The following is a 25,000-nucleotide window of genomic DNA, read 5'->3' as shown; positions in this document are numbered from 1 at the left end:
ATTTCCTTTGTCGAGGTGTCACTCCGTCTTCTAGTTGGCCTGGCATTTTCTTCCCATTTCAGTGTCTCATTTCCAAACCTAGTGTTGGACACCCCATCTTGCTTTTTGCAATTTCTGTTACCACAGAAGGTTCACACCTTTGCTTCGGAGAGTTCCTAGGAGTGCCTAAAATTGTAGCCTGATCATAAGTGCTATGACACACCTCTGGAGCAGGTGAGACCCGAACCTAGGCCTCCTGGCTCAAAGGTAGGGGCACTACCACATGAGCCCCTCGGGGCCTGAAAATGTCAGCTTTGTCATCTTGAGAAATTTTCACGCCAAAATCCAGCCCCTGATTTCTCAAAGGAACTTCCTTTCAAAAAGAAAGAGAATTGTCCAGTTTTTCAGTTTCACTTACAAATTGTGAAAGTTTCCGTTTCTTTTGCTCACAGATTTTAAACATATATGTAAAAATGCTGGTTGCTCCATTCTGATTGGCTGGTTGTGCAGCCTTGGGCCACTTGGTAGATGAACACTCTCATTGACTTCTGGCCTTGGTGTTTACATCCAGCCTGGACTGATTATATAAAATCACATTTGGCCCAACTGTCCCATGCCAGGATTTATGCTCCTTTTGAGTTTTATTTATTCCTTTGTATGTCTATCTTTTAAAAACATCTGCGCTAAACACCTCAATATTTTGTATGTTCCCTTTCTTGCCGTACTGTGGTTAAGGAGTTTTTACTGAATTCCTGGTTGGATTTATTGGTCCTACGTTCATTGCTCTGAGTTACAGTCACATTTCTTCTATTGAGTTTGGGCCCTCAATGGACTTGTCAAGGAGAAGACTGAGTGAAGACAGGCTCACACTTCAAAGAAACACTGTTTATTATACATTAGTGATAAACACTGCTATACATAGTAAGTATAGATTTACCAGGCTCTGACTTATAGAATGTTGAACTGTACAGCACAGAAACAGACCCTTTGACCCAGAATGTTGTGCCAAGCATGACCCCAAATTAAACAAATCCCTTCCGCTTGCTGTTCGTCCATATCCCTCCATCCCTTCATTCCTTGCATATTCATGTGCTTAGCTAAAAGTCTTTTAAGTGCCCCTATCATACCTGCCTCCACCACCACTCCTGGCAGTGCATTCCAGCCTCCTACCATTCTGTGTTTAAAAAAACTTGTCCCTCACATTTCCTTTGAACTTTTCCCCCTCACCTTAAATGCCTGGTATTAGATATTGGAACTCTGGGGAAAAAAATTCTGACTGTCGACCTTATCTATACATCTCCTAATTTTATAGACTTCTATCAAGTCTCCCCTCAGCCTCAGCAGCTCGAGAGAAAACAACCTTTGTTTTTCTAGTCTCTCCTTATAGCTCATACCCTCTAATCCAAGCAACATCCTGGTAAACCTCTCTGCACCCTCTCCAAAGCCTCCACATCCTTCCTGTAACGTGGCAACCAGAATTGAATGCAATACTCTAAATGTGGCCTAACCAAAGTCTTATAAAGCTGCAACATGACATCCTGACTCTTGTACTCAATTCCCCGACCAATAGAGATAAGTATGCCACATACCTTATTTACCACTTTCTGCAGGGAATTCTACAAGGTAGAAACTGAAGGGTTGTTTCCCATAATGGGAATGTCTAGCACTAGAGTGCATCATCTTAGAATAAGGAGAAATTCCTTCTCAACAAGTTGTGATTCTCTGAATTCTTTACCACAGAGGGCTGTAGAGGTTATGTCGTTAAGTGTATTCCAAGCTGAGCTACACAGAATCTTAATCAGTAAGGGAATTGAGAGTTATAGGGAAAAGGCAGGAAAGTGGAGTTGAGGATTATTAGATCAGCCGTGATCTCATTGAATGGCAGAGCAGATTTGATGGGCTGAATGGTCTACTTTTGCTCATACATCTTATAGTACAATTGGGTAAGGACTAATATATTGTGATCCTGTGTTTCATGTCCAGGTTCTAGTCTGGTCTAGGATTCTATTGCTCATTCTGCCTATTTATATGTAGCTCAGTGACATCTTCAAGATTGCTCTAGTATCCTAATGCCCTTGCGCTACATCCCTCACTTGGAAACATCTTCTCTATGCTACCCCATCAAATCCTTTCTAATTACCTCAATTGTGTCACTCCTCCTGCCTTCCCTTTTCTGTGGAATGAAATTCTGTCCTTTCTGCTGCCTGTCCCCAATAGGCATAAAGCCAAAGGATTAAGGATAAGGAAAGGTTGAACAGGTTGGGCCTATGCACATTCAGATTTTGCAGAGTGAAGGGTGATTTTACTGAAACACATAAAATCTTGAGGGAGGGCTGGATTTTATGGATAATGGACAGATGTTTTCTCTTGTGGGAATCTAGAACCAGAGGACATGGGTTTAAGGATGAGAGATGTACATTTTAAGATGGAGATGAGAAGAATTTGTTTTCTGTCATAGAACTGTTGGTCTGCAGAGTTTTCTTTCCCAGAAAGCAATGGAAGTTGTGTCATTGAATTATTTGAGGAGAGGTTGGATAGATTGTTGATTGACAATGAAGTTGAGAGTTAGGGGGCACAGGCATGAAAGTGGAGTTGAGACCACAATCAGGTTAGCCATGTGAAAACAAAATGCTGCAGTTGCTGTAGATCTGAAATAAAAACGAAGTGCTGGAGGTACTCAACAAGCCTGGTGGCTTCTGTAGATAGAGAAGCAGTGTTAACGTTTTGAGTCCAAAGATTTCTTCGGAACAGAATAGCATAATCTCGGTGATTGGTGGAATAGGCTTGGAGAGCCAAATGGCCTACAATGTGAAAATCTTACTCCCCTAATATAAAGTTGTCAGTTACTCGGCCCAGTTAACACTGGGACAGAATTTAACTCTGAACAGGATTCCATTGAAATGATGTGGTGAATAGAGAGTGTCAGAAGCGCAAAAGACTGTGGGTATTCTAACTGCCATTACCGGTCTGTTTTCTGCAGTGAATAATGTACCAGGGCACCAATTTTTTGAGATATAAAGTCATGTGGTGAAATCTCCCAACCTCCTGGTATATGCAGCAATCAGAATTGGCAGCCTGCCTGGAACTTTATTCCAATTGTTAACCAGGACTGGTGTTGAATGTAAGTGGTGATGTTGTACCAGGAAATAGAGTCAGTTGTGGTCTGATGGAGTCATAGAGATGTACATCACGGACACACACCCTTCAGTCCAACTCATCCATGCTGACCAGATATCTTAAAAATAATCTAATCCCATTTGCTAGCATTTGGCCCATATTTCTCTAAACCCTTCCTATTCATGTACCCATCCAGATGCCTTTTAAATGTTGCAATTGTACCCGCCTCCACCACCACCTCTGGCAGCTCATTCCATACATGCACCACCCTCTGCATGGAAAAGTTATCCCTTAGGTCCCTTTTTAAATCTTTCCCCTCTCACCTTAAGCCTATACTCTCTAGTTTTGGATACCCCTACCTGGGAAAAAGACCTTGTCTATTCATTATATCCATGCCCCTCATGATTTTACAAACTTCTCTAAGGTCATCCCTTACCTCTGATGCTTCAGGGAATATAGCCCCGGCCTGTTCAGCCTCTCTCTATAGCTCATCCCTCCAACCCTGGCAATGTCCTCATAAACCTTTTCTATACCCTTTCAAGTTTAATAACATCTTTCCTATAGCAGGGAGACCAGAATTGAATACAGTATTCCAAAAGTGGCGCCTCCAATGTTCTGTACAGCTACAACATAACCTCCCAACTCCTGTACTCAATGCACTGACCAATAAAGACATGTATACGAAAGGCCTTTTTCACTGCCCTGTCTACCTGCAACTCCATTTTCAATGAACTATTAACCAGCACCCAAGGTCTGTTTGTTGCTGGTTGTAATCAGCTGCGTGAATACCAGTTGGTTTCTCCCAAATAAATTAGTGGGCTGATATTTTGGCCCAGACATGTAGAAATAATGTTGGTTGATCCACACTATGATGGTGGGACCATTCTTGCAAAACATTTCTCCCCACCACCATCAACCTCACACCACACCATGCATCCACACAGTCTTCTGGAGGAGGTTATTAAAGCAAAAGATCTGAGAAGGAAAAGTATTTGTTTTATTTTTCCTCTTCAATCACCTCAGGTGATCAAGACAAGTTAAGGAAATCAGATAGACCAAATGTTATCTGAAAAGACAATTTCCTCAGTTAGGAACCAGTTTGGCTCTGTATCTACAGAGAGCCCAGCACACCAGCCAACAGTGTATTCCAAAGGCTATAAACTTTATGGGGAGAGAAGAACCACCTGATATTCACTCCTGTATCACTCAGCTTCATATTCCCTGTACATCCATGATCTGTGAAACTGGAATAATGTATTAGTAGTCTCACAACCCGATTTCATGAATGATGTATCTAAAATGATACTGCAACGGAGAGAATCGCTAGTTGGCACAGCACGGTGGCTCAGTGGTTAGCACTGCTGCCTCACAACGTCAGGGACCCGGGTTTGATTCCACCTTCGTGCAACTGTCTGTGTGGAGTTTGCACATTCTTCCCATGTCTGCATGGTTTTCCGCTGGGTGCTCCAGTTTCCTCCCACACTCCAAAGATGTGCAGGTTAGGTGGATTGGCCATGCTAAATTGCCCGTAGTGTTCAGGGATGTGTAGCTTAGGTGCGTTAGCCTTGGGAAATGCAGGGTTACAGGGATAGGATAGGGAGATGGTTCTGGGTGAGATGCTGCTTGGATGCTTGGTCGGTGTGGGCCTGTTGGGCTGAATGGCCTGTTTCGACATTAGAGTTCTATGGTTTTTGAATCAAGACGACAGGCTTGTTTAATAAGGATACACAGGGGACTTGGCACTTCGAGAGACTGCTTCCCGGGTTGTAATTTGACCCTTATGTTTATGCATCTCAAAGGTAAACTATGGTTACATTGGTTTCTTGAACATCCTAATGTTACAGGATTTGTACAATGATTACAGGATTTCACACCACTCTCTCACATCTCTGGTTTGTATATTGTGAAGCTAAACACTCCTATCCCAGTGCGTGTACTTGTGCACTGGGTCCCTTTTGTTCTGTTAATGAAGTTCCTGTTGATGTGCATTCTGCAATGGTGGCGTCCTTTTGTCTTTCACGCAGCGCCCCACCCCGCCCAGCCAGGACAGTCATCTCAACTCCAGGTTAAATAATCCTTTTGAATCTACTTTTCTGATGAAGGGTCTAGGCCCGAAACGTCAGCCTCTCTGCTCCTATGATGCTGCTTGGCCTGCTGTGTTCATCCAGCCCTGCACCTTGTTGTCTAGGATCCTTCTTCCCTCTGTTCCAGAGGGGTTTCCTGTCTATCGCTATTACCGTTCAGTAGGTTATGATGGTCCCTAGCATTTGCAGGTATTCCAAGCACATTTTCTTTTTGTGTGTGTTAAGGTGATTATCTTTCTTTCTATTGTGTTTACAGTATCTAATATGATTTCAGTGTTAAATGTTTTGATTCCATTATACATATTCCAGTCCTTCCCCTTGCCAGTGTTTCCAGCAAAGTGCCACACCTGTGTTTATTTGACTATTGATATTTCTATATCTACACCTCCTGCTGCAATGCTTAATGATTTTATAGACTTCTGTCAAGTAACCATTTATTCTATGCTGCTTGAAGTAAGTAGACCAAGGTTCTTGCTGAGTTACAGTTAGCTAGGAACCATCCTTGTAGCTTGCCTCCTGATACCTTTAGCAAAGAAAATCTGTCAACCTCAGTCATTGAGTGTTTCAGTTGACCCCAAGAAAGATTCAAGATTATCACTAAAGTAGTTATTCTTGATTTAACTTCCCAAAGGTCTGATTCTAATTTATGTTATACTCTCTTCTAGATGCCCCCAGTAGAAGAAAATACATCAGCGCTGTCCAATTCCTATAGCGTTCTAAATAATTCCTGTGTAGAGGGCAACTTGAGAATTGTCAACATTTACTTTCTTTAGTTTATGTTGTCTTTTCTTCAATTGGACACTGGACTTAGCTCTATTCTACCTCCCCCTGTCCTCTGGTCTCCCACACCCCCATCTCCATATGCTCTATCACTCTTGGGGCTCTGACACTTCTGAGCTAGCTTTTAGAGTTGATATTCCCTCTAAGTTGTTCTTTGGGTCTCGACTTTGAGGGACTTATTTTGAGAAAATAGTAGTTGTAGCCAACTTGGGAATTGTTTTGTGCAGAAAGTATAGAAGGCGACTGACATTCTCCCCTCGCCTTACACAGCTCTGATATTTATAATACTGATAAAAATCCTCCGTCCCTCAATGCGTTACATCATAAACTAGTTACAGCACAGAATAGAATATCCTTTATTGTCATGTGTACTCCAGTACAGAAGTACAGGAGTACAGTGAAAAGTTTTTATAATGGCCGCCTCTAATGGCACCATCTTCGGTACAAGTACCTAGGTACAAATCTTGTATACAAAAGAGGAATAGAAGGAAAAGCAGTAGCATTACTTAGTGTCTAAAAAAAAGTTAGAAGTAAAATAGTTATAATATAGTTAAAGCACTGACATTATAGTCCAGTAAAGAATTTCAAATCGAAATTACATTGCAGCACGTGGTCTGTCTGCCTGCGCCAGGCCCCAGTCCAACAACAGTCCCTCTCCGCTCCAAGCCTCCAGTCTGCTCTGCCAGACACTCAGCTGCACTAACGTAAATTGTGCTGCTTTGGGACTCACTTGTGCCCATTGCTAGCTGGCTGTCTTCAAGGTCAACTTGCCTAGTCCCCCTTCTCCACCTTCATAACACTGACTTTTTTATTTGTCTTTAGATAATTATTCGGTAGCTTTCAAAAGGCGTGATTAAATCTGCCTCTACCACAGTGCATTCTCTGGCAATGTGTTCCAAATCCTAACCATTCACTGCTTCAAAAACATCTTTCCTCCTGTCGTTGTTGGTCTTCTTGATTAAAATGTTGTAAAATGCCTGAAACAAATAGGCCTGTGGACTGTTTATACATTGTATGAAGCAAATCACTTAATATACCATGAGATAACAAGGTGTAGAGCTGGATGAACACTTCAGAAAAATGGCCTAGGCCCGAAACGTCAGCCTTCCTGCTCCTCTGATGCTGCTTGGCCTGCTGTGTTCATCCAGCTCTACACCTTGTTATCTCAGATTCTCCAGCATCTGCAATTCCTACTACCACTTAATATACCACTTGTCTGATCCAGTAAGAGGCCTTTCTGTCTTACGCGGAATTTTGATTCTTGGGATAAGGCCATGATCATATGAGGAAAGATTGTGCCTGAGTCTGTTGGAGTTCAGATGAACGAGAAATTCTATGATTGAAACACTATTAGATCCTGAGAAGACTTGATAGGATAGATGCTGAAAGGGATGTTTCCCCTTGTGGAAGAGACCAGAACTAATGCATGCAGTTTAGGAATATGAAAATTTAAGATAAAAGTCAGGAGAAAATGTTTGATGGTTGAGAACTGGTGGAATTCTCTTCACCAGAAGTTGGGAGAGGCAGGGTCATTGAATGTTTTTAAGGCAAAGTTACATAGATTCTTCTCCAACAAGTGGGTTAAAGGGAATAGAGAATAGCCAGAAAGTATTTTTGAGCCCAACATTCCCTCTAATTTTTTTTACCAGCTGTGGGTGTCTCAGGCCTGTGTGTGCAGCGACTTCAAGCACCAGAAATCACTGCAGCGATGGGCGTGCCAGAACATTGGAGTTGCCATGCATATGCGCAACCTTGCAGCTCAGAGGGAATGTTGATCAGCCATGATCTTGTTGCATGGTGGAGCAGGCTTGATGGGCCCATTTCATGTGATTGTGCTTACCAGTGGTTTTGTTGTTGCAGCCATTGAGATCTTTAAGCTGGGTAAGGGCTCACTGCCAGGTATGAATGGACACACGCTACGCAGTAGATACCCTACACATTTGCAAATGAGGGCATAGGATGCTAGCAGTCACCTTGGCCATTTTGGAAGGGAAAAATTTGGTTCCCGTTTGGAAAGCCGGCCAGCAAACCACAACAGGCAAGACTTGGGCTTTGCGACTGAGTGAGGAAGTATTGGGGCAGGCAATGGTTGAAAGATGAATCACATTACCTCCAATCCCAAGGCAATCCTTGGTTCATTTGGATGTGAAATATTGTAACCAAAAGGCTGTAATCTTGTAGCCAGTTCACATGTGTGAAAGCAGCATTTGTAATGATGCTTAATCTACTGATCTGTCATTTCTGCTTTCTTTTTCTCAGCGAATTAAACGCGATATTTTCATCACCTGCGAGTTTGAATGGCAGTTTCCTTGACCATCGGTAGGTACGGTAATTTATTTTGAATGTGAGTACAGTTGTGTGTGTGCGTGCACTTGCACGAAGGGAATGCAGCCCAGTTATTTAAAAATGTTAAAGAAATTATATGGTTGAAATGTGGTAAAATTAGGCCTGTGCAATGGCCCTTTTTCTTTCCAGGATTTAGTCAGTTTGGTCAACATCCTACAGGAACAGGAAACTGTCTTCTTCACCTGGGCTGGCCTACACGTGGCTCCAGACCTACAGCAATGTGGTTGACTCTGGGCAGTTAGGAATGGGTAATAAATGCTGGCCTAGCCAGCGATGCCCTCATCCAGTGAATGAATAAATTAAAGAAAAGCCAATAGCGTTGCCCTCTATTCAGAGATATTCTTGGAGGTTTCATCCCATGACCTCCCAACACCAGCCATTCTGCCCCTTCCCTTGGCGGTGTGGGGGGGTAGAAGTTTGTAAGTTACTATTGAATCTACTTCTGCTCCCCTTTCAGGCAGTACATTCTAGATTATCATAACTTCCGGTGTAATACATTTGTCTCCTCCTCTCTTCCCTGGCTTTATGTTTGTCAATTACCTTCAAGTTCCCAAGTTAATTTTTCTTGCTTCCACCACCAATCCCCCTCCCCAACACCCCCATGCGCGCGCAAAGGCCTTGAGCAAAGTTTGCCTCGCTTCTCAGAAGCTTCAACTTTCCTTTCTGATACTTTGAAAGATACAACTGCACATTGGAATATATAAACTAGATTTCTCCCATACTGTACTTTTTGCCTCATTATTTTTTTAATAATTCTTTTGCTTATATTTTCTGCCCAGTTTTCTGACCCACCACCCATCTTTGTATAGTTAGGTACTTTTTATTTGTTTGGTACTATTTTTCATTTAACCATGGATGGTGAATTCTCCTGTTTTTGGAAATTTTCTTTCTGAGAATGTATCTGGTTCTGACTATTCTGAACTATATCCTTGAATGTCTGCCACTGTATCTCTTCTGACCTATCTCTAAACCTAATTTGCCCTAAAATACAGCCAAGAACTATGGACGCTGGAGATCTGAAACAAACAAAATAGAAATTGCTAGAAAAACTCATCAGGTCTGGCAGCATCTGTGGAGAAAAACAGAGTTAACATTTTGAGTCCAGTGACCCTTTGTCAGAACTTAATTTGCCTGCTGACTGAGCAAGATCTGCTTTCATGCTCCTTCCACATGTAATTATAATGTCATCAATTATCTTGTTATGCAATCCCAGATATATCATAACCTGCTGTCTGTTTGGCTCCTGAATATGCTGTTATAAGAAATTATCCTGAATTTTGTTTGATAGTTGGCCACAGTAGGAGAAATCTCTGTATCTCAAAGTTTCTGGTAAAGCTGTGCCCACAATCAAACGAACCCATAAAAGGATTCATTGGAAAGTTATTTGACGTTGTAAGCATATAGATTGTAGGAATGAAAAGCATTGGATTCTGACAACAAATTTACTTTGTTTTAGTGTAATAGTTAAGGTAAGAGGTGGAGGAATATGGACAAATTTTCCATTTAAAAAGTACGTATTTTAATCCCTTTCAGTAATGACGAGCATTTTAAAACCAGTCCTCGAAACCCTGGAATTGACTTGAAGGCTGCTATGTTGTTTTTTGAGAAGATGGTGAATTCTCCGTATGCCAAATTACTACATCAGGTAAATCTCAAACATTGTGGAATGTGAAACCTGGTTGTCTTGAATTCTTTGCTCTTTGAGTGAGTGAGAACTTACGAGACTTGAATTCTCCACTATACCAAAAGCATTAAAGAACCCTCAGCTTTCCCCAGCGATTTACTTGATGGTGTTATTGATTTAGTCTTCGTGAGTAATACCCTGTGATACAAAGCTGTCACAAAATAAATTGCATTTCACGTAGAGATTTAGAATGTGGGCCATGTTTAAGACAATGCACCAGTGGCTGGGTATACAGAAATTGGGTTGAAGCATCATAGAGTCATAGAATCATGCAGTCATACAGCATGGAAACAGACCTTTCTGTCCAACCAGTCCATGCCAAATATAATCTCAAACTAAACTAGTCCTATCTGCCTGCTCGTGGCCCATATCCCTTCAAACCTTTCCTATTCATGTATCTATCCAAATGTCTTTTAAACATTGTAATTGTACCCACATCCACCACTTCCTCAGGAAGTTCATTCCACATGCGAACCACCCTCTGTGTGAAAAAAATTGCCGGTCATGTCTTTTTTAAAATCTCTCTTCTGTCACCTTAAAATGTGCCCCCAAGTCTTGAAATCCCCCATTCTAGGGAAAAGACAACTACCATTAACTCTGTTTATACCTCTGAGTATTTTATAAACTTCTATTAGGCCACTTTTCAACCTTCTATGCTCCAGTGAAAAAAGTCCCAGCCTATCCAGCCTTTCTTTATAACTCAAATGTTCCATACCTGGCAACATCCTGGTAAATCTCTTTGAGCCCTCTCCAGCTTGATAATATCCTTCCTATAACTGGGCAACCAGAACTGGACACAGTATTCCAGAAGAGGCCTCACCAATGTTGTCCACAAACTCAACATGACCTCCCAACTCCTATACTCAAAGGATTGAGCAATGAAGGCTAGCTTGCCAAATGCCTTTTTAACCATCCTGTCTATATGTGACATATACTTCAAAGAATTATGTACCTTCACCTCTTGGTCCCTCTGTTCTACAACACTACCAAGGTCCTACCATTAATTGTATAAGCCCTACCCTTGTTCGTTGTGCCAAAATTCAATACCTTGCTTTTATCCAGATTGAATTCCATCTGCCATTTTTCAGCCCATTAACCCATTTGATCAATATCCTTTTGTAATCTTAGAAAACTTTCTTCACTGTCCACTTTGCCCCAAATTTCGGTGTTGTCTGCAAACTTATTAACCATGCCTTCTATATTCTCATCCAAATCATTTATATAAATGACAAACAAAGGAGGACCCAGAGCTGATCATTGTGGAAAACCGTTGGTCACAGGCCTCCAGTCCGAAAAGCAACCCTCCACTTAGGTGGGGACCAAATAAAAGTTAAATAGAATAGAATAGCCTTTACTGTCGCATGCACTCGAAGTTTGTAATGTCGTCCCCTCGGCACCATCTTTAGGTACAGCGTACCCACGTACAGATACTTTAAGTGTTGTCACTGAATTGAAATAGTGAAACAATAGGTTAGCATGGGAATACAGAGTTTAAAAGTCCAGAATGAGAATAAAAAGTTTCTATAAAGTACTCAAGTTGTAGTCCTCATAATCCTTTTCCAACATCAGTCCATGCCTGCTGGGCTTCAGAGCACGAGGCCTCGCTGGCTTCCATCCAGGACCCGCTCTGGGACTCGGCCCACGCTCGCTGTGCTGCCGCTCTGGGACTCAGCCTGCGGATTCCCCACACAACGATATCCTGATCGCTGTTGGATATTTTCTTCATTGGAACTCTGCAGCAATGACTTTATTTTCTATCCACGTAACATGTTTTGTTCAAATTGTTTTAAAATGTTTTTACATGCTTTGGCATGAACCCCCACCTCTCTCTACAGTTTGTTCACTATTCCTGTCCCAACATTTTATTTTTATCACCCCCTCCTCAGTCCCTCTTCAACTGCTCTCCTGCCTTGGCCGTTTCTTCTTCCCCATCCACTCCACCATTCCTACTTGCCATGCCCTTCCCCCCCCACCTCCAGCCTCCTTCACAACCCCCTCCCAGGAAGACACGGTGGTTTAGCACTGCTGCCTCACAGCGCCAGGGACCTGGGTTCAATTCCAGCCTTGGGCGACTGTCTGTATGGAGTGTGCACTTACCACCACCCCCCTCCAAAACCTTTGTCTGCGTGGGTTTCCTCCGGGAGCTCCAGTTTCCTCCCAGTTGAACGATGTGCAGGTTAAGTGGATTGGCCATGTCATGTTGCCCATAGTGTCCAGGGATGTACAGGCTATGTGGATTATTCATGGGAAATGCAGTTTACGGGGATAGGGTGTGGGAGTAGGTGCGGACTTGATGGGCCAAATGGCCTGTATCTGCACTGTAGGGATTCCTCATTCTATGATTCCTGGAGTCATCCCACACCAGCACAGTGAGTGTAGATCAGCCAACAGATGCAAACATTGAATAGTTACAGTCTCTATGGTGGGTTGCTCCCAAGTAGAGATCGGATATAAAAACAGGAAGGGGAAGATGGGGAAATCTGCAGGTTCTGTTAACTGATGTCCTGGTTAACAATGCCATTCGCTGTTCGGTTACCAAATTAACCCTGCTTGTGTCTCAGTGAAATGCTTTTGCTCCTTGTCTGCAGAAAACCTAGAGGTGGAATGGAAATGAATCAAAGCTGGGTGAATAACTACCAGCTGCAGCCTTGAATGGGCACTGAGTTGTCAATGAAGCAGCAAGGAATGTTGACTGGAGATGCCTGTCACATTATTGTATGGGCACCATTGATGGTTTGGTATTGACTATTGTCACCATGAAGCACACATACTATCTGAATGGTTCAGCTGCAGTTGGTGTTGGGTGATCAAAAGGTGCCCGGGTTTTTTGTATCGGGGCTGTTGAATGATTATAGGTGATTCCATTGTAGGATTAGTGGAATGTGTAACTTTGAGTTCAGTCTTTATTTGTAATTTCTGGGGGTTGCACAGACCAATGCTCATTTTGTTGTAAACATCAGCAGTACAATAGTTTTAAAACGTGAAGTAATTAGTGTCTGAGGCCACTTTTGCTCCATAGATAAAAACAGAAAATGGACTGACGTATGCAAATGCTGAAATAATTGACAATGCACAAGAACTATGAAAGGGAAGTAATTCAGTTGATGTACCACTTTTCACAATATCAGAATGTCCCAAAGCTCTTTACTGCCAGGTTTTGAAGTCGCTGCCATAATGTAGGAAACAAGGTAACTAGTTTGTGCGCACATTTGTGGGAATGAATGGCCTTATTTGCTGTTGCGTTAGGATAAACATTGCAAGAGCTCCCATGCTTGTCTTTGAAATAGATCTATTGGATCTTTTATACTCGCCTGAGAGGACAGGTAGGTCCTCGGCATTGCAGTGGAGTATCAGTTCCAGATTATAGGAATGGGACTTGTTCGCAGTGTGCTACCCACTAATCATCAGCAATCAGAAAGGAAGATAACATTGATATAACTGTGTTGAATTTTTCACATGGGACTACCTTTTTCTTTTTCAGGTTACTGTGACTTTAGAGAATCATTTGATTTCCCAGTTACCAACTTCACCGCCGGATGTCGAGGCCATGAGAGCCTTTTTGATTTTACCGGTACTTCCTCTCTTCCGAGAGTCTAAGAATTATTTGACCTTTGCTCTGCCGTTTGCTGCAGCCATTCTCCACTTGGATGCCAACCCAAGCAAAGTGTTGGGTAAGTACTGAGCACGTGCAGAGCTGTGAAGTAAAGCAATGGCCAATCTAATTTAGCAGTCTTTTTATTGGTTTCACCGAATGTTACTGTCTGTTATGGCTGTATGTATCCCCTTTGGTTTAAGGATCACTGTTGTGACTTGAATTATTTTTCTGTACAGTTTTCCTCCCATGTTTGAGGACAGGGTTGTGGAAATGCCTCAAAAGAGGGAGATGACTGAAGATTGCTCCTATCTGTCCATTACACAGCTGAATGATTGCTTTGTTTGAGCTGTTGGGGAAACAGTGCCACTCATGTGTTGATTGAAGACACTGTTTATGTTAAAGACTTGCCCCCTTGTAGCATAAGACAGTAGTGCAGCTCTACAGACATTTGAATTAAAAGCTGAAGTGTCCATTGCTGAAGAAGAGTCATACTGGACTCAAAACGTTAAGTCTGTTTCTCTCTCCACAGATGCTGCCAGAGCTGCTGAGGTTTTTGTGTTAGGCAGGTGGGAGTTTGAAGGTGAGGCTCCAGGATCTTTGGCATATAGGTGCAGGAGTAGGCTGTTCAGCATCCCTTTTTAAATGTCAACACAGCAGGGAGAGGGATGAAAAGGGGATGATCACAGAAGTGGTAAATAGATGGCCTTACCGTGGGTTCGAAGGAGTGGAGATACCATGAATGAAGACTGGGTCCTGGGATCGTGAAGAGATGGGAGAGTTCATGTGGATGGGAGGGGCGTTAAGAAGAGGAAGGGCAAGATTGCTGGAGGAGGTCTGATGGTGACCAGCTTCAGTGGGGAGAGGTGCAATGGCAGAGCAGAATGAAAATGGAGTGGGAACTGCTGCAGGTGGAGCATAGACTCCTTCAGATCAGTGCTTGGCAGCGAAGGGGATAATGACCTCCTGTTATTTCCAGTGATGGTTTAAACCAATGGGCCTTTTCTCTTTGCAGACAACTGGTGGTGTTGGGTGGATGCTGGCTATTTCTGCCAGCTGGTGGAGCTCTATAAAGATGCAGTGGTCTACCTTCTAACCCGGATGAGGACCTCTCTGCTGGCTCCTGTGTTTAGCCATTACATCATTGACGCTCTCCGGGTTTTGGAAAAGTTGCACAAGGTACTTAACTGAAATCAAAGATTGGAAATTTACCTTTGTCCTGGGAAGTGGTCCCACTTCTGGGGCTGGGTGTGAGAAGAGAAGCTTTAAAGAGTTTAAAGTGCTTTTAAAAGTTGCAGCTACATCCATTACAGAGCAAGTGTGGATAGTACTCTTGTCACTTCTGTATAAACCAACCTAAACTTTGGTAATCTGCTCACTTTGAGGACGTCTTTTTATTTATTCTTTAATCGCTTGGTAGCACAGAACTTAAACATTGCTAAAAGAAGACAAGAAGTAAAACATTTTTGTCTTGCACCCATCAGAATAAGGACACAAAAAACAATTTTGGGAAATGGAGAGACCAATTTACACAGCGTTGATGTATATGGTGTATTTATTCTTTCCCAAGATGTGGGCTGGATTAGTCAGCATTTATTACCCATCTCTAATTGTCTTTCAGAAGTTGGCACTGAGCTGCCTATTTAACCCACAAGGGGGTTGTACGCCTTACATGCACTGCCTTTAAATGTTCACTGTCTCCACAAACGATGCACAGTAGCAGTGTGGGTACCATCTACAAGATGCATTGCAGTAACTCACCCAAACTCTTACAACATGCTTTGGAAGGCCATGACCTCTACCACTTGGAAGAACAAGGAGAGCAGATGTTGGAGCCACCACCACTCTTAAGATCCCTTCTAAGTCACTCGTCATCCTGACTTGGAGCTCTATCATCGTTTTCTCACTTTAGTGTGTTAAACTGGAATTCCCTCCATCGTGGCACACGGACTGCAGCGGTTCAAAAAGGCACTTCACTGCTACCTTCTCAAGGACAGTGAGAGATGGGCAATGAATGCTGGCCTTGGCTGCATGGCTCACAGTTAGGATAAAATGAAAAATAATCCTCCTCGCTGAGTCATAATTGCAGTCAGATCTCCATTGCACCATTTGATTGTGAAATGCATTTGTTAAAAAGGTTAGTTCCAGGGTAGATGGGTTATCCAGGGGCATGTTGTCTGCTCGGTTGCCTTATATCCACCTGAAGAGAAAGTTTTAATTTGGCTGCATTTCTGTGTGAGTTGTTTGTGACTACAACACAGAGTGCAGTATAAATCTTACACCTTGCATCTAAACCAAGTATTTTTCCTCTTTATTTCTACACAGGTTAATTTGATTGCGAACCATATTGACTATGAGGTATTCTACATCCACGAACTGAACAACTTCGTCAACATTGAAACAGATTTTCTTTACTGGGCATCTCAACATGCTGGAGTAGTAAGTACATTGCTTATCACACTTCTGTAGTCTTCTCGTATTGAAGATTTGAGACAGGCTGTTCATTCGTTTTTTACTCCTCTCTTCGCCATAGCAGTATAACCAAGACTTCTGTTTTATTTTACAGAAAATCCAGCCAGCTATCGCAGAGGTGAGTAAACCCAGACATCGCTCTCATTTTTAACAGGAAGCCTGGATACCTGCGAAAAGAGGTCTTCATCTCTCAGAGCTTGTCCTTTTGTGGAAGCAAGGAATAAATTGCATTTGTGTAGCACCTTGTCTCAACCCCAGCGTGTGCACTATTGTGCTTTGCAGTCATTATGTCGCACTTGACATGCTGACACTGTTGCTGAGGTACAGAGCAAGATCCCAAATTCAGCACATGAGAAGGCAGATGATATTATCTCTGAGCATGTTTGGTTGAGGAATAAATGTTGGTCAGGGCACCTCTGAAAGCTGCCCCGTTCTACAGTGAATGGTGTCCTGGGATTATTCGCATCCACCTGACAGGGCAGTTGGGGACTCTGTTTGACGTCTCATCTGATGCACTGTGGCACTGAGCCCTGAGTGCTAGCCTGGGTAATGAGACAAATAGGGACTTGAACCCATGATGTCTGAATCAAGAGAAAGAGTGCCCTCTCTTACACAAGGCTGAATGTGTTTTTCTCATTTGAGTGACTGTAAAATGGTTACACTGCAGAAAACAGCCATTTCACCTATAATCTTCGTGGCTGTCTTACAGCAGTTCAGTTAACCCCACCTCCCTGGCCTTTCCATAAAGCATGGCAAATTATTTCTCTGTTGCAATTCCATAAAAGGAGAATAGGTGTCATTGGCTAAGCCAGCATTTATTTCCCTTCTCTTATTAAGGAGCCAACCACTTTGCTATGGATGTGGTATCACTTGTAAAGCAGACCAGATTAGGATGGCAGATTTCCTTCCCTAAAGGACGTTAGTAATCCAAATGGATTTTTATGACAATCGACAATTGTTACACGGTTGCTATCAGGCTAGCTTTTTATTCTAGATTTTTGAATTTGATTCGAATTTTACCTTCGACCGTGGTGGGATTCGAACCTGTGTTCTGGATTCAGTGGCATTGCCACTATGACACTGCCTCCCAGATACTGATTGTTCTATCTTGATTTTCCATGCCTGTGCCAGCAGTGCATTTCTGACCCTTTCCACTTGCTGTTGGATAACTGTTAGTTTGTTTGTCAATTGCCTTAAATCTGTGTCCCTGTGTTCTCGATCCTGCCACCAATGGGAACAATCTCTCTCCATCCTCTGTGTCCAGACCCCTCATTATTTTTACCTCCATCAAATCTCCTTTCGGCCTTCAGTGAAGAAATCCATCAGAACTTCTCTAAACTGCTCTGTCAACCATTCTCGTCATTTATTTCTGCATTTTTTTTCTAATAACTTCACATCCTTCCCAAATTATAATGTCCAGAATTGGGCACAATACTTCAGTTGAGGGTGAATCAGGTGTTTGTTTCTTTTATTTTGCAGTTCACCATAACCTCCTTGCGCTCCAGTATATAAAGCCTTGGATCCCATGAGCCTCATTTTCTCTTTGTATTCATATACCCAGATTCCTGCACCTACTTTTAGAATGGTGTCCTTTTTTCCTTAATATTTCACCTTTTCGTATTGTGTCTACAAATCATGTCACTTTATACTTTTCTGCATTAAATTTGATGCACCATGTGTTCACCCATTCCACCAAGCTGTCCCTGTCCTCTTGAATTCTGTCAGATGTCACACGACACCAGGTTATAGTTCAACAGGTTTATTTGAAATCACAAGCTTTCAAAGCGCTGCCCCTTTATCAGGTGACAAAGGAGCAGCGCTTTGAAAGCTTGCGATTTCAAATAAACCTGTTGGACTGTAACCTGTTATCATGTGACTTCTGACTTTGACCACCCCAGTTCAACATCGCCACCTCAACCTCTGAATTCTGCCACTGTTCTCACCAGTTCATAATGCTTCCTAGTTTTGTCATCTGCAAATTTTGAAACCACACGCTGTTTACCCAAGTCGAACCGATGAGTATAAAATAAGCTGTGATCCAAATAATATTAACTCCTGACGAACCCCACTATCTGACCCTCCTCTAGCTTGGAAACCAACTGCTCATCATTATTTTCAGTTTCCTGTCACTCAGCCAACTATGTACTTGTGCTGCCACTATCACCTTTACTCCAGGGGCTTTAACTTTGCTGACAAACTTATTATATGGCACTTAATTGAAAGTTTTTTTTTTAAAAAAGCCCATATACAAGACATCAGCTGCATTTTCTGTCCTTTTTAATTAGAATCATAGAACCACAGCACAGAAACCGATCCTTTGGTCCAACACGTCCATGCTGACCAGGTATCCTATACTGAACTAGTTCCATTTGCATGCATTTGGCCCATTTCCTTCTAAACCCTTCCTATCCATATACCCATCCAAATGTTGTTTAAATGTTATAATTGTACCCGCCTCTACTATTTCCTCTGCCAGTTTGTTCCATACATGCATCACCTCTGTTTGAAAAAGTTGCCTCTCAGATCCCTTTTTCCCTCTCGCCTTAAACCTATGCCCTCTAATTTTGGATACCCCCACCCTGAGAAAAAGTCCTTGGCTATTCACCTTATCTCTGTCCCTGACCTGAACCTTATGGTCAATGACCCCCAACTGATTCCCTACTGACAATTGATGCACTTCATTCCTCAGAACCAGATACACAATGCCTCCTTCTTCTTTGTTGGAAACTCCCCTCTTCCCTTCCATTTATTCTGGACAATCTGTGTTGCAATAATCAAAGTCCGCTGTTAGAAAATATATCAGTTTATGCACCACTCTGTAATTTCCTTTTCTATTGTCTATAACTTTCCCAATAGTTAATGGTATATGTGAAACGAGTGACTGTGTGAAGTTTGCATGTTCTCCCCGTGTCAGCATGGGTTTCCTCCCACAGTCCAAAGCTTGGCAGGTTAGGTGAATTGGTCATGCTAAATCACCCCTGGTGTCCAGGGATGTGCAGGTTAGATGGAATAGCCTTGGCAAATGCAGGATTATGGGGATGGGGTGGGTCTGGGTGGGATGCTCCTTCGAGGGTCAGTGTGGACTTGATGGGCCAAATGGCTGCTTCCACACTGTAGGAATTCTATGATTCTATGATTTGTGTAGTGGTAGTCTATTATTTCTTGGCTTGAATCAAAAATATTCTGTCCTTGATTCTTCTCGAACATCTTTCTCTTCAGCATTTTTCTCGGCACCTTAAACAATATTGCTGCTCCATCTCTCTTCTTATCTTTCCAAAGTGCCTTGTATTCAGGAATATTTAATCCCTGTTTTTTAACCGTTATTGTTCAGTCATATCCCATTCTGTCACAATATCATATTCCCATGATTGCGCCTGCTGCTCATCAGTCTTACTTGCCAATCTGTTCCTGTGCAAGTGTTGTCAATGTAATTTAGACTATTTTGCATCCCATCTTACTCTGAACCCACGTAATGCCTGAGTCTTTCTTAGTGTATTTCTTTCTCCTCCACCATTTGTGCATCTTGGTTCCTTTCAGACACTACGTTTGAAATCACAGAGGTGTGACGATGCAGAAAGAGGCCATTCGGCCCGTTGTATCTTCAGTGACCCTATTAATTATGCATCATTATCTGTACCAATTTTCTGCTTTTTCTCCATGCCCTTGCACATTATTTCTATCCAAATAATCATCCATTTTCCCCCAGGAATGGCTCAGTTGAGCATGTCTCTACCGCACTTCCATCCCATACCCTAACTACTGGCTGAGTGAAAAAGTTTTTCCCTCACATATATTTGCTCCTTTTGCAAATCATTTTCATTTTCAATCTGTTCTAGTTCCCGTCTCCCTGCAATGTTTGGTTAAACTTGCCCCAATTGTACTAGCAAACTGCTCCTCCAGGACTTTGGTTCATGGAATCGTAAAATCCCTACAGTATGGAAGCATGCCATTCGGCCCATTGTATCCACGTTGAACCTCCGAAGAGCATCCCACCCCCACCACCCTACCCTATTCTTGCATTTCTCATAGCTAACCCACCTGGCCTGCACATCTTTGGACTGTGGGAGGAAACCAGAACACCTGGAGGGAACCCACGCAAACTCCACACGGACAGTTGCCTGAGGATAGAATTGAACCCGGGTCCCTGGCGCTGTGAGGCAGCAGAGCTAACCACTGTGCCACCCCTTGGTTTTCCCCTTCTATTACTTTATGGATTTTTTTTCTGGTTTTTCCTAAAGGTTACTTCCTGGTTTTTTTTTTCCAGGTCCCCATTGCTTTCTGCTCCTACCCTTTTGTCTTGAATGCTCAGGCAAAGACAAAGATGTTACAAACAGAAGCTGCGTTGCAGATGCAGGTACGTTATATTGGAGCTAGTGGTAGAAACGTTACTGTATCACTCAGGAATTTGCAGTACACCTTTGGCACTGAGAAGTCATTCCAAAGTTTGGGGTCTAGACAATGACAATGTGGCTGCCAGTAGTGGTGCAACGGAAATGGTGATTTCATTCTTGGGATGTGGGTATCACAGGATGTGGACATCACTGACTGGGCCAACATTTGTTGCCCATCCCTGGATGCCTTTGAGAAGGTGATGGTGGGACACCTCCTTGAACTGCTGCAAGCCTCGTGGAGTAAGTCCACCCATGTTACCTTTAAGAAAGGAGTTCTGTGATTTTAACCCAGCAACAGTGGAACAACAGCGATTCAGTTTCAAGTCAGGATGGTGAGTGAGTTGGAGGGGGAACATGTGGGTGGTGGTGTTCCCATGTTTCTGCTGCCCTTCTAGATCAGAGGGCAGTGTTGGAGAAACTGAGAGTGTTGTAGGGCTGGGGGATTTTACATAGATAGGTAGAGAGGTGAGAATGATTGGAAGATGAGTAACTTTGGTGTTCAATACTGGAGACAATATAGATGAGTGAGCACAGGGGTGATGGGTGAACAAGGTTGGGTATGAGCTATAAAACATAAGCCACAGTTAAAGAGTGAACTCCCAGTTGGTTGCAAGCATGGGTAGGGTGAAGGGTGTGTGGAATGCATAACAGAGCAGTATACAGTTCTGGGACTTCCAGGAGTGTTCAGACTTTAACGAAAAGGGATTCTTTCAAACTGTGATGCTCTTCTGCGCCCCTGTTAAACAGATAGCGGTGAACAGGACCAGCCTAGAGAACATCTTCATGCTTCTCACCCTGGGCCCTTTCCTGACCAGTAGCCCCTTCCTGGTTTTGCACGTTCAGCGGACTAATCTGGTCAGTGACGCCTTGAGGGAGCTCAGCATCCATTCAGACGTGGACTTGAAAAAACCTTTGAAGGTAAGAGGATCAGGACTGTTAAACCTGGCAGCTAGACTCCATTTGTTGAGTATTAAATTAGAATCGAATAGTCAGGGTGTATGTAGTATGTTGGCTTTAGCCCCTTCCATGTCCAAGTGCTGGCCTTGCATCGGCCTTTAGCACAACGGCCCCTGACAACAGAACGTTGTAGCTTTAACTCATACAACAAGAGTAATCCCTTGTGACCCGAACTCCGATCAGGTCAGTTAGAATATCTTACTAATTCATGTTATAGCGAGGTGGACATACAAAAGAGCAATTAGGATCTGACTCACTTCAGTCAGTACAGCTTATCTTTGTATTGATAAATAACAAAAAAACGCCAAATCCCTGAATGTAAAGACTACTTTATTTAGGACTTTGGCCTAGACCAATGAGGAAAAAGATACTGCTTTAAGCCAAGAAAGCTGTGGAAGGTGATATTGCAGTTGTAAAATAAAGTCACTGGAACTCATTGTAGATATAGCACTCAAAGTTGTCTCATTCAGGTAGTGGGGAGGACAATGCCAGGTGCAGAATGTTTTCTGTGTGTTAACATGTTTTTGAGTGTGTGTGTGTATGAGTGTCTGTGTGTTGTGTCCCTCAAGTGATGATAGTTCCATATGTGGATGATAGGGTTGTCTGTCTGTCTCTGTCTCCTCTTCTCCCCAACCCCCCAACCTTGCTGTCTCTCGCTCTGTCTCACCTTTCCCTCTCCTCTCTCTCTTGGAGAAATAACAGAAAATTGCCTGGTAACTGTTCCCACTCACCATTTCCTTCTAACCTGCTCTCTCTGCTAATTCACTGTTGAAAGGAAAAGGGGAAAACAAATTTCTCTCTCCACAGACACTGCCAGAACCTGCTGAGTTTCTTCAGCACTCTGTTTCAGATTTCCAACATCCACAGGATTTTGTTTTTTCTCTCTGTCTCTGCCTGTATTTTGTTTCTCTCTGTTCAAATATGATCACAGTTGACACATTTTTCAATTGCCTGGAAGAGCTAACAAATTGTCTGTTGTTTCATATTTGGGGTGGGGGGTGTGCTTTGCTGGCGCGTATACACTTCTGTTTTGCATATTCACCACCTTCCTGCTTGCCTTTTCAGCAAACTTGTAAAAAAAGAGTTTGCATATTTTTTTGTTTAAAAAGTGAATATTCTTTGCTAAGGGTCGTTTCTGTCTCCAAGTCCACTGTGTGATCAGGGTTGGTATGGAACCGGAGTTTGACCTGATTCCGCTGACTTGTTCCTGGTACAGGTGGTGTTCCTGGGTGAGGAGGCCGTGGACGATGGAGGTGTGACAAAGGAGTTCTTCCTGCTGTTGCTAAAGGAGCTACTGGATCCTAAATATGGGATGTTCACATACTATGAGCAGTCCAGGCTTTTGTGGTTTTCAGAAAAAGTGAGTGGCTCTTTCACTGCTTGCACCAATTCTGACCAGCCCATCTTTATCCTCCTATAATCTAAAGTAGCTTGTGCTGAGAGTGTGGGATCAAGATCAAGAAGGAACTTACCCACAAGTATCAAACAGCAACAACAAAGGCCCCAAGACTAGGAACATTCTATTCAAATATAAAAGTTAAAGGGTTTCTTTGGAACCATGTAAATGTGCCTTAAACCCATTGTCTGCTAGAATTCCCATTGTACCTCAGTGATGTGTTCACATTCTGTTCTAAAATTCTGGTGTAGTATCAATAATTTTGTATCATTAGCTCATACTCACTCAGAACTGAATTGTGTATATTCTAGGCTGTTTCATGTAGGGTGCTTATAACCAGCAGAGAGGAAATTTTCGTGCCATATGTTGGTTGAATTAAAACCCATCAACATTTAATCAGTAACATACTTTAAAATATTTTAGCAAAACTTACAATTTTTTCAAGGACATCCTCAACAGTATTTGGGGGTCAGAGTTAGAGATGTCACCTGCAGATGCCAATGTGATAAATTTAATCAGTTTTGAAGGAAGCCTAGGTTTGTAGTCAGATCTTTCAATAGAGCCAATGATTTGATTTACTGAATTATTAAAAGGCATTCCATTCCGTGTGTACCTGTGACCTAAAAGTCAGGAAGGAAGATGAAGGATTGGCAGAGCCTGTTCATGGGGTTCAGCTTTGGGTCTTGGATGGGAATCTCATTGACCTGAAACACAAACCGTCTCTAGCCACAGATATTTCTTGGCCCACTGAGTGTTTTCCAACTTTTTTCTGCGCTGTTTTTGTTTCTGATTTCTTGAATTGCCCTGAGTACAAATCGGGTCACACAGCAAAGTTCATACTCTGTGAATGGGGTAGAGTTCAGTGTTCGTGGTGTGAGAGGGTGAGTGATTTGCCAAGATCCAGCGTCAGGGATAATATGCTTTTTGTTCCTGCATGGAAGATGTGGATGTCATTCTAGAGGTCAGTGTTTGTTGCACATCCATTTCTCAGGCTAGAGAATGGTCAACTATGTGTAGGCCAGACTGGGTGGATTTGGCAGATTTCCTTCCCTAAAGGGTACTAGGAAACCAGATGGTTTTTTCTGACAATCAATGATGATTTTATGACTAGCTTTCAGTTTATAAATTGAATTTTAATTCCACTGGTTGTAGTGGTGAGATTTGAACCCATGTTCCCACATGGATTTCTGAATGGTTGCTCCAGTGACATTATCATAGTCTCCCATTAATTTAATGTGCATAATAGTTTGTGGGAAGGTATTTCCCTAACTGTACTGCAGATGCCTTTGTCTCTGGTCTTGTTTGTCAGATGTAAAAGTGCAGGGTGTTTGAACTAGAAGCATAAACTTCTTTCTCTGTCAAACCCCAGACATTTGTGGAGTTGAACTGGTTCCACCTGATTGGGATTCTCTGTGGCCTAGCCATCTATAACTTCACTGTGGTGGACCTACGCTTTCCCCTTGTGTTGTACAAAAAGTTGCTGAGCGTGAAACCCACTCTGGAGGACCTGAAAGAACTTTCTCCCACCGAGGGCAGGTGAGTGTTCTAATTTATATGCCCAGAGTGAGGATGGTATTTAATAAAAATAACTTCTTCGGGAGGAGAATGTTAGATACCAGATCCAAACATGTTGTGAATCACTTAATCTGTTCAAAAACAGAAATTGCTGGAGAAACTCCACAGGTCTGGCAGCCTCTTTGAGAAGAAGGCAGAGTTAACGTTTTGAGTCTGGTAACCCTTCATCAGGGGGTGAATGGATACATGGCGAGAAAGCCCAGGAGAGAGACAAAGGAAAGGGGTAGGTAAACAAGGGGAGCTGAATAAGTCATAATGAGAGCTGAGATTTGGAGAGAATGGATAGGCTGTACTGAAAGCAAACCATGTCATAACAGAATAGGGTGTGGCGTGGGTAAAGAAACAAAGTTATTGAACCCTATATTGAGTCCTAGAGGTTGCAGGGCCACCAAGCAAAAATGAGATTTTATTCTTCAACCTTGCACTGAGGCTTGTTGGGACAATGCAGCAGGCCTGTGATAGAAATGATGGCCAGGGAACATGTCGGTGTTTTGAAGTGGCGGGCAACTGGAAGCTCAGGGTCACGTTTATGGGCAGAACATAGATATTCTGCAGAGCAGCCACCCCCAGCCTGCGTTTCGTCTTCCCAACATAGAGGAGGCCATGTTGTGAGCAACGAATAACATA

At 42.7% G+C, this 25,000-nt stretch overlaps 1 protein-coding gene across 1 annotated transcript in view; it reads left to right on the top strand.

Moving 5' to 3' along the window:
- Positions 1–8,175: 8,175 nt before the first annotated feature.
- LOC109935982 (probable E3 ubiquitin-protein ligase HERC3) overlaps positions 8,176–25,000 on the top strand; it is a 54,436-nt gene continuing 37,611 nt past the window's right edge. The window contains exons 1-10 of the mRNA XM_048611424.1: positions 8,176–8,279; positions 9,840–9,951; positions 13,472–13,661; positions 14,598–14,761; positions 15,908–16,021; positions 16,149–16,172; positions 20,319–20,408; positions 21,193–21,363; positions 22,619–22,762; positions 24,168–24,334. Coding sequence (XP_048467381.1) covers positions 8,176–8,279; positions 9,840–9,951; positions 13,472–13,661; positions 14,598–14,761; positions 15,908–16,021; positions 16,149–16,172; positions 20,319–20,408; positions 21,193–21,363; positions 22,619–22,762; positions 24,168–24,334 — 1,280 coding nt within the window. The remainder of the gene's footprint in view (positions 8,280–9,839; positions 9,952–13,471; positions 13,662–14,597; positions 14,762–15,907; positions 16,022–16,148; positions 16,173–20,318; positions 20,409–21,192; positions 21,364–22,618; positions 22,763–24,167; positions 24,335–25,000) is intronic.

Source organism: Rhincodon typus, chromosome 1, assembly GCF_021869965.1.
Source record: "Rhincodon typus isolate 14 chromosome 1, sRhiTyp1.1, whole genome shotgun sequence".
Classification (NCBI taxonomy): Eukaryota; Metazoa; Chordata; class Chondrichthyes; order Orectolobiformes; family Rhincodontidae; genus Rhincodon; species Rhincodon typus.
This window is presented reverse-complemented; position numbering and strand designations above follow the sequence as displayed.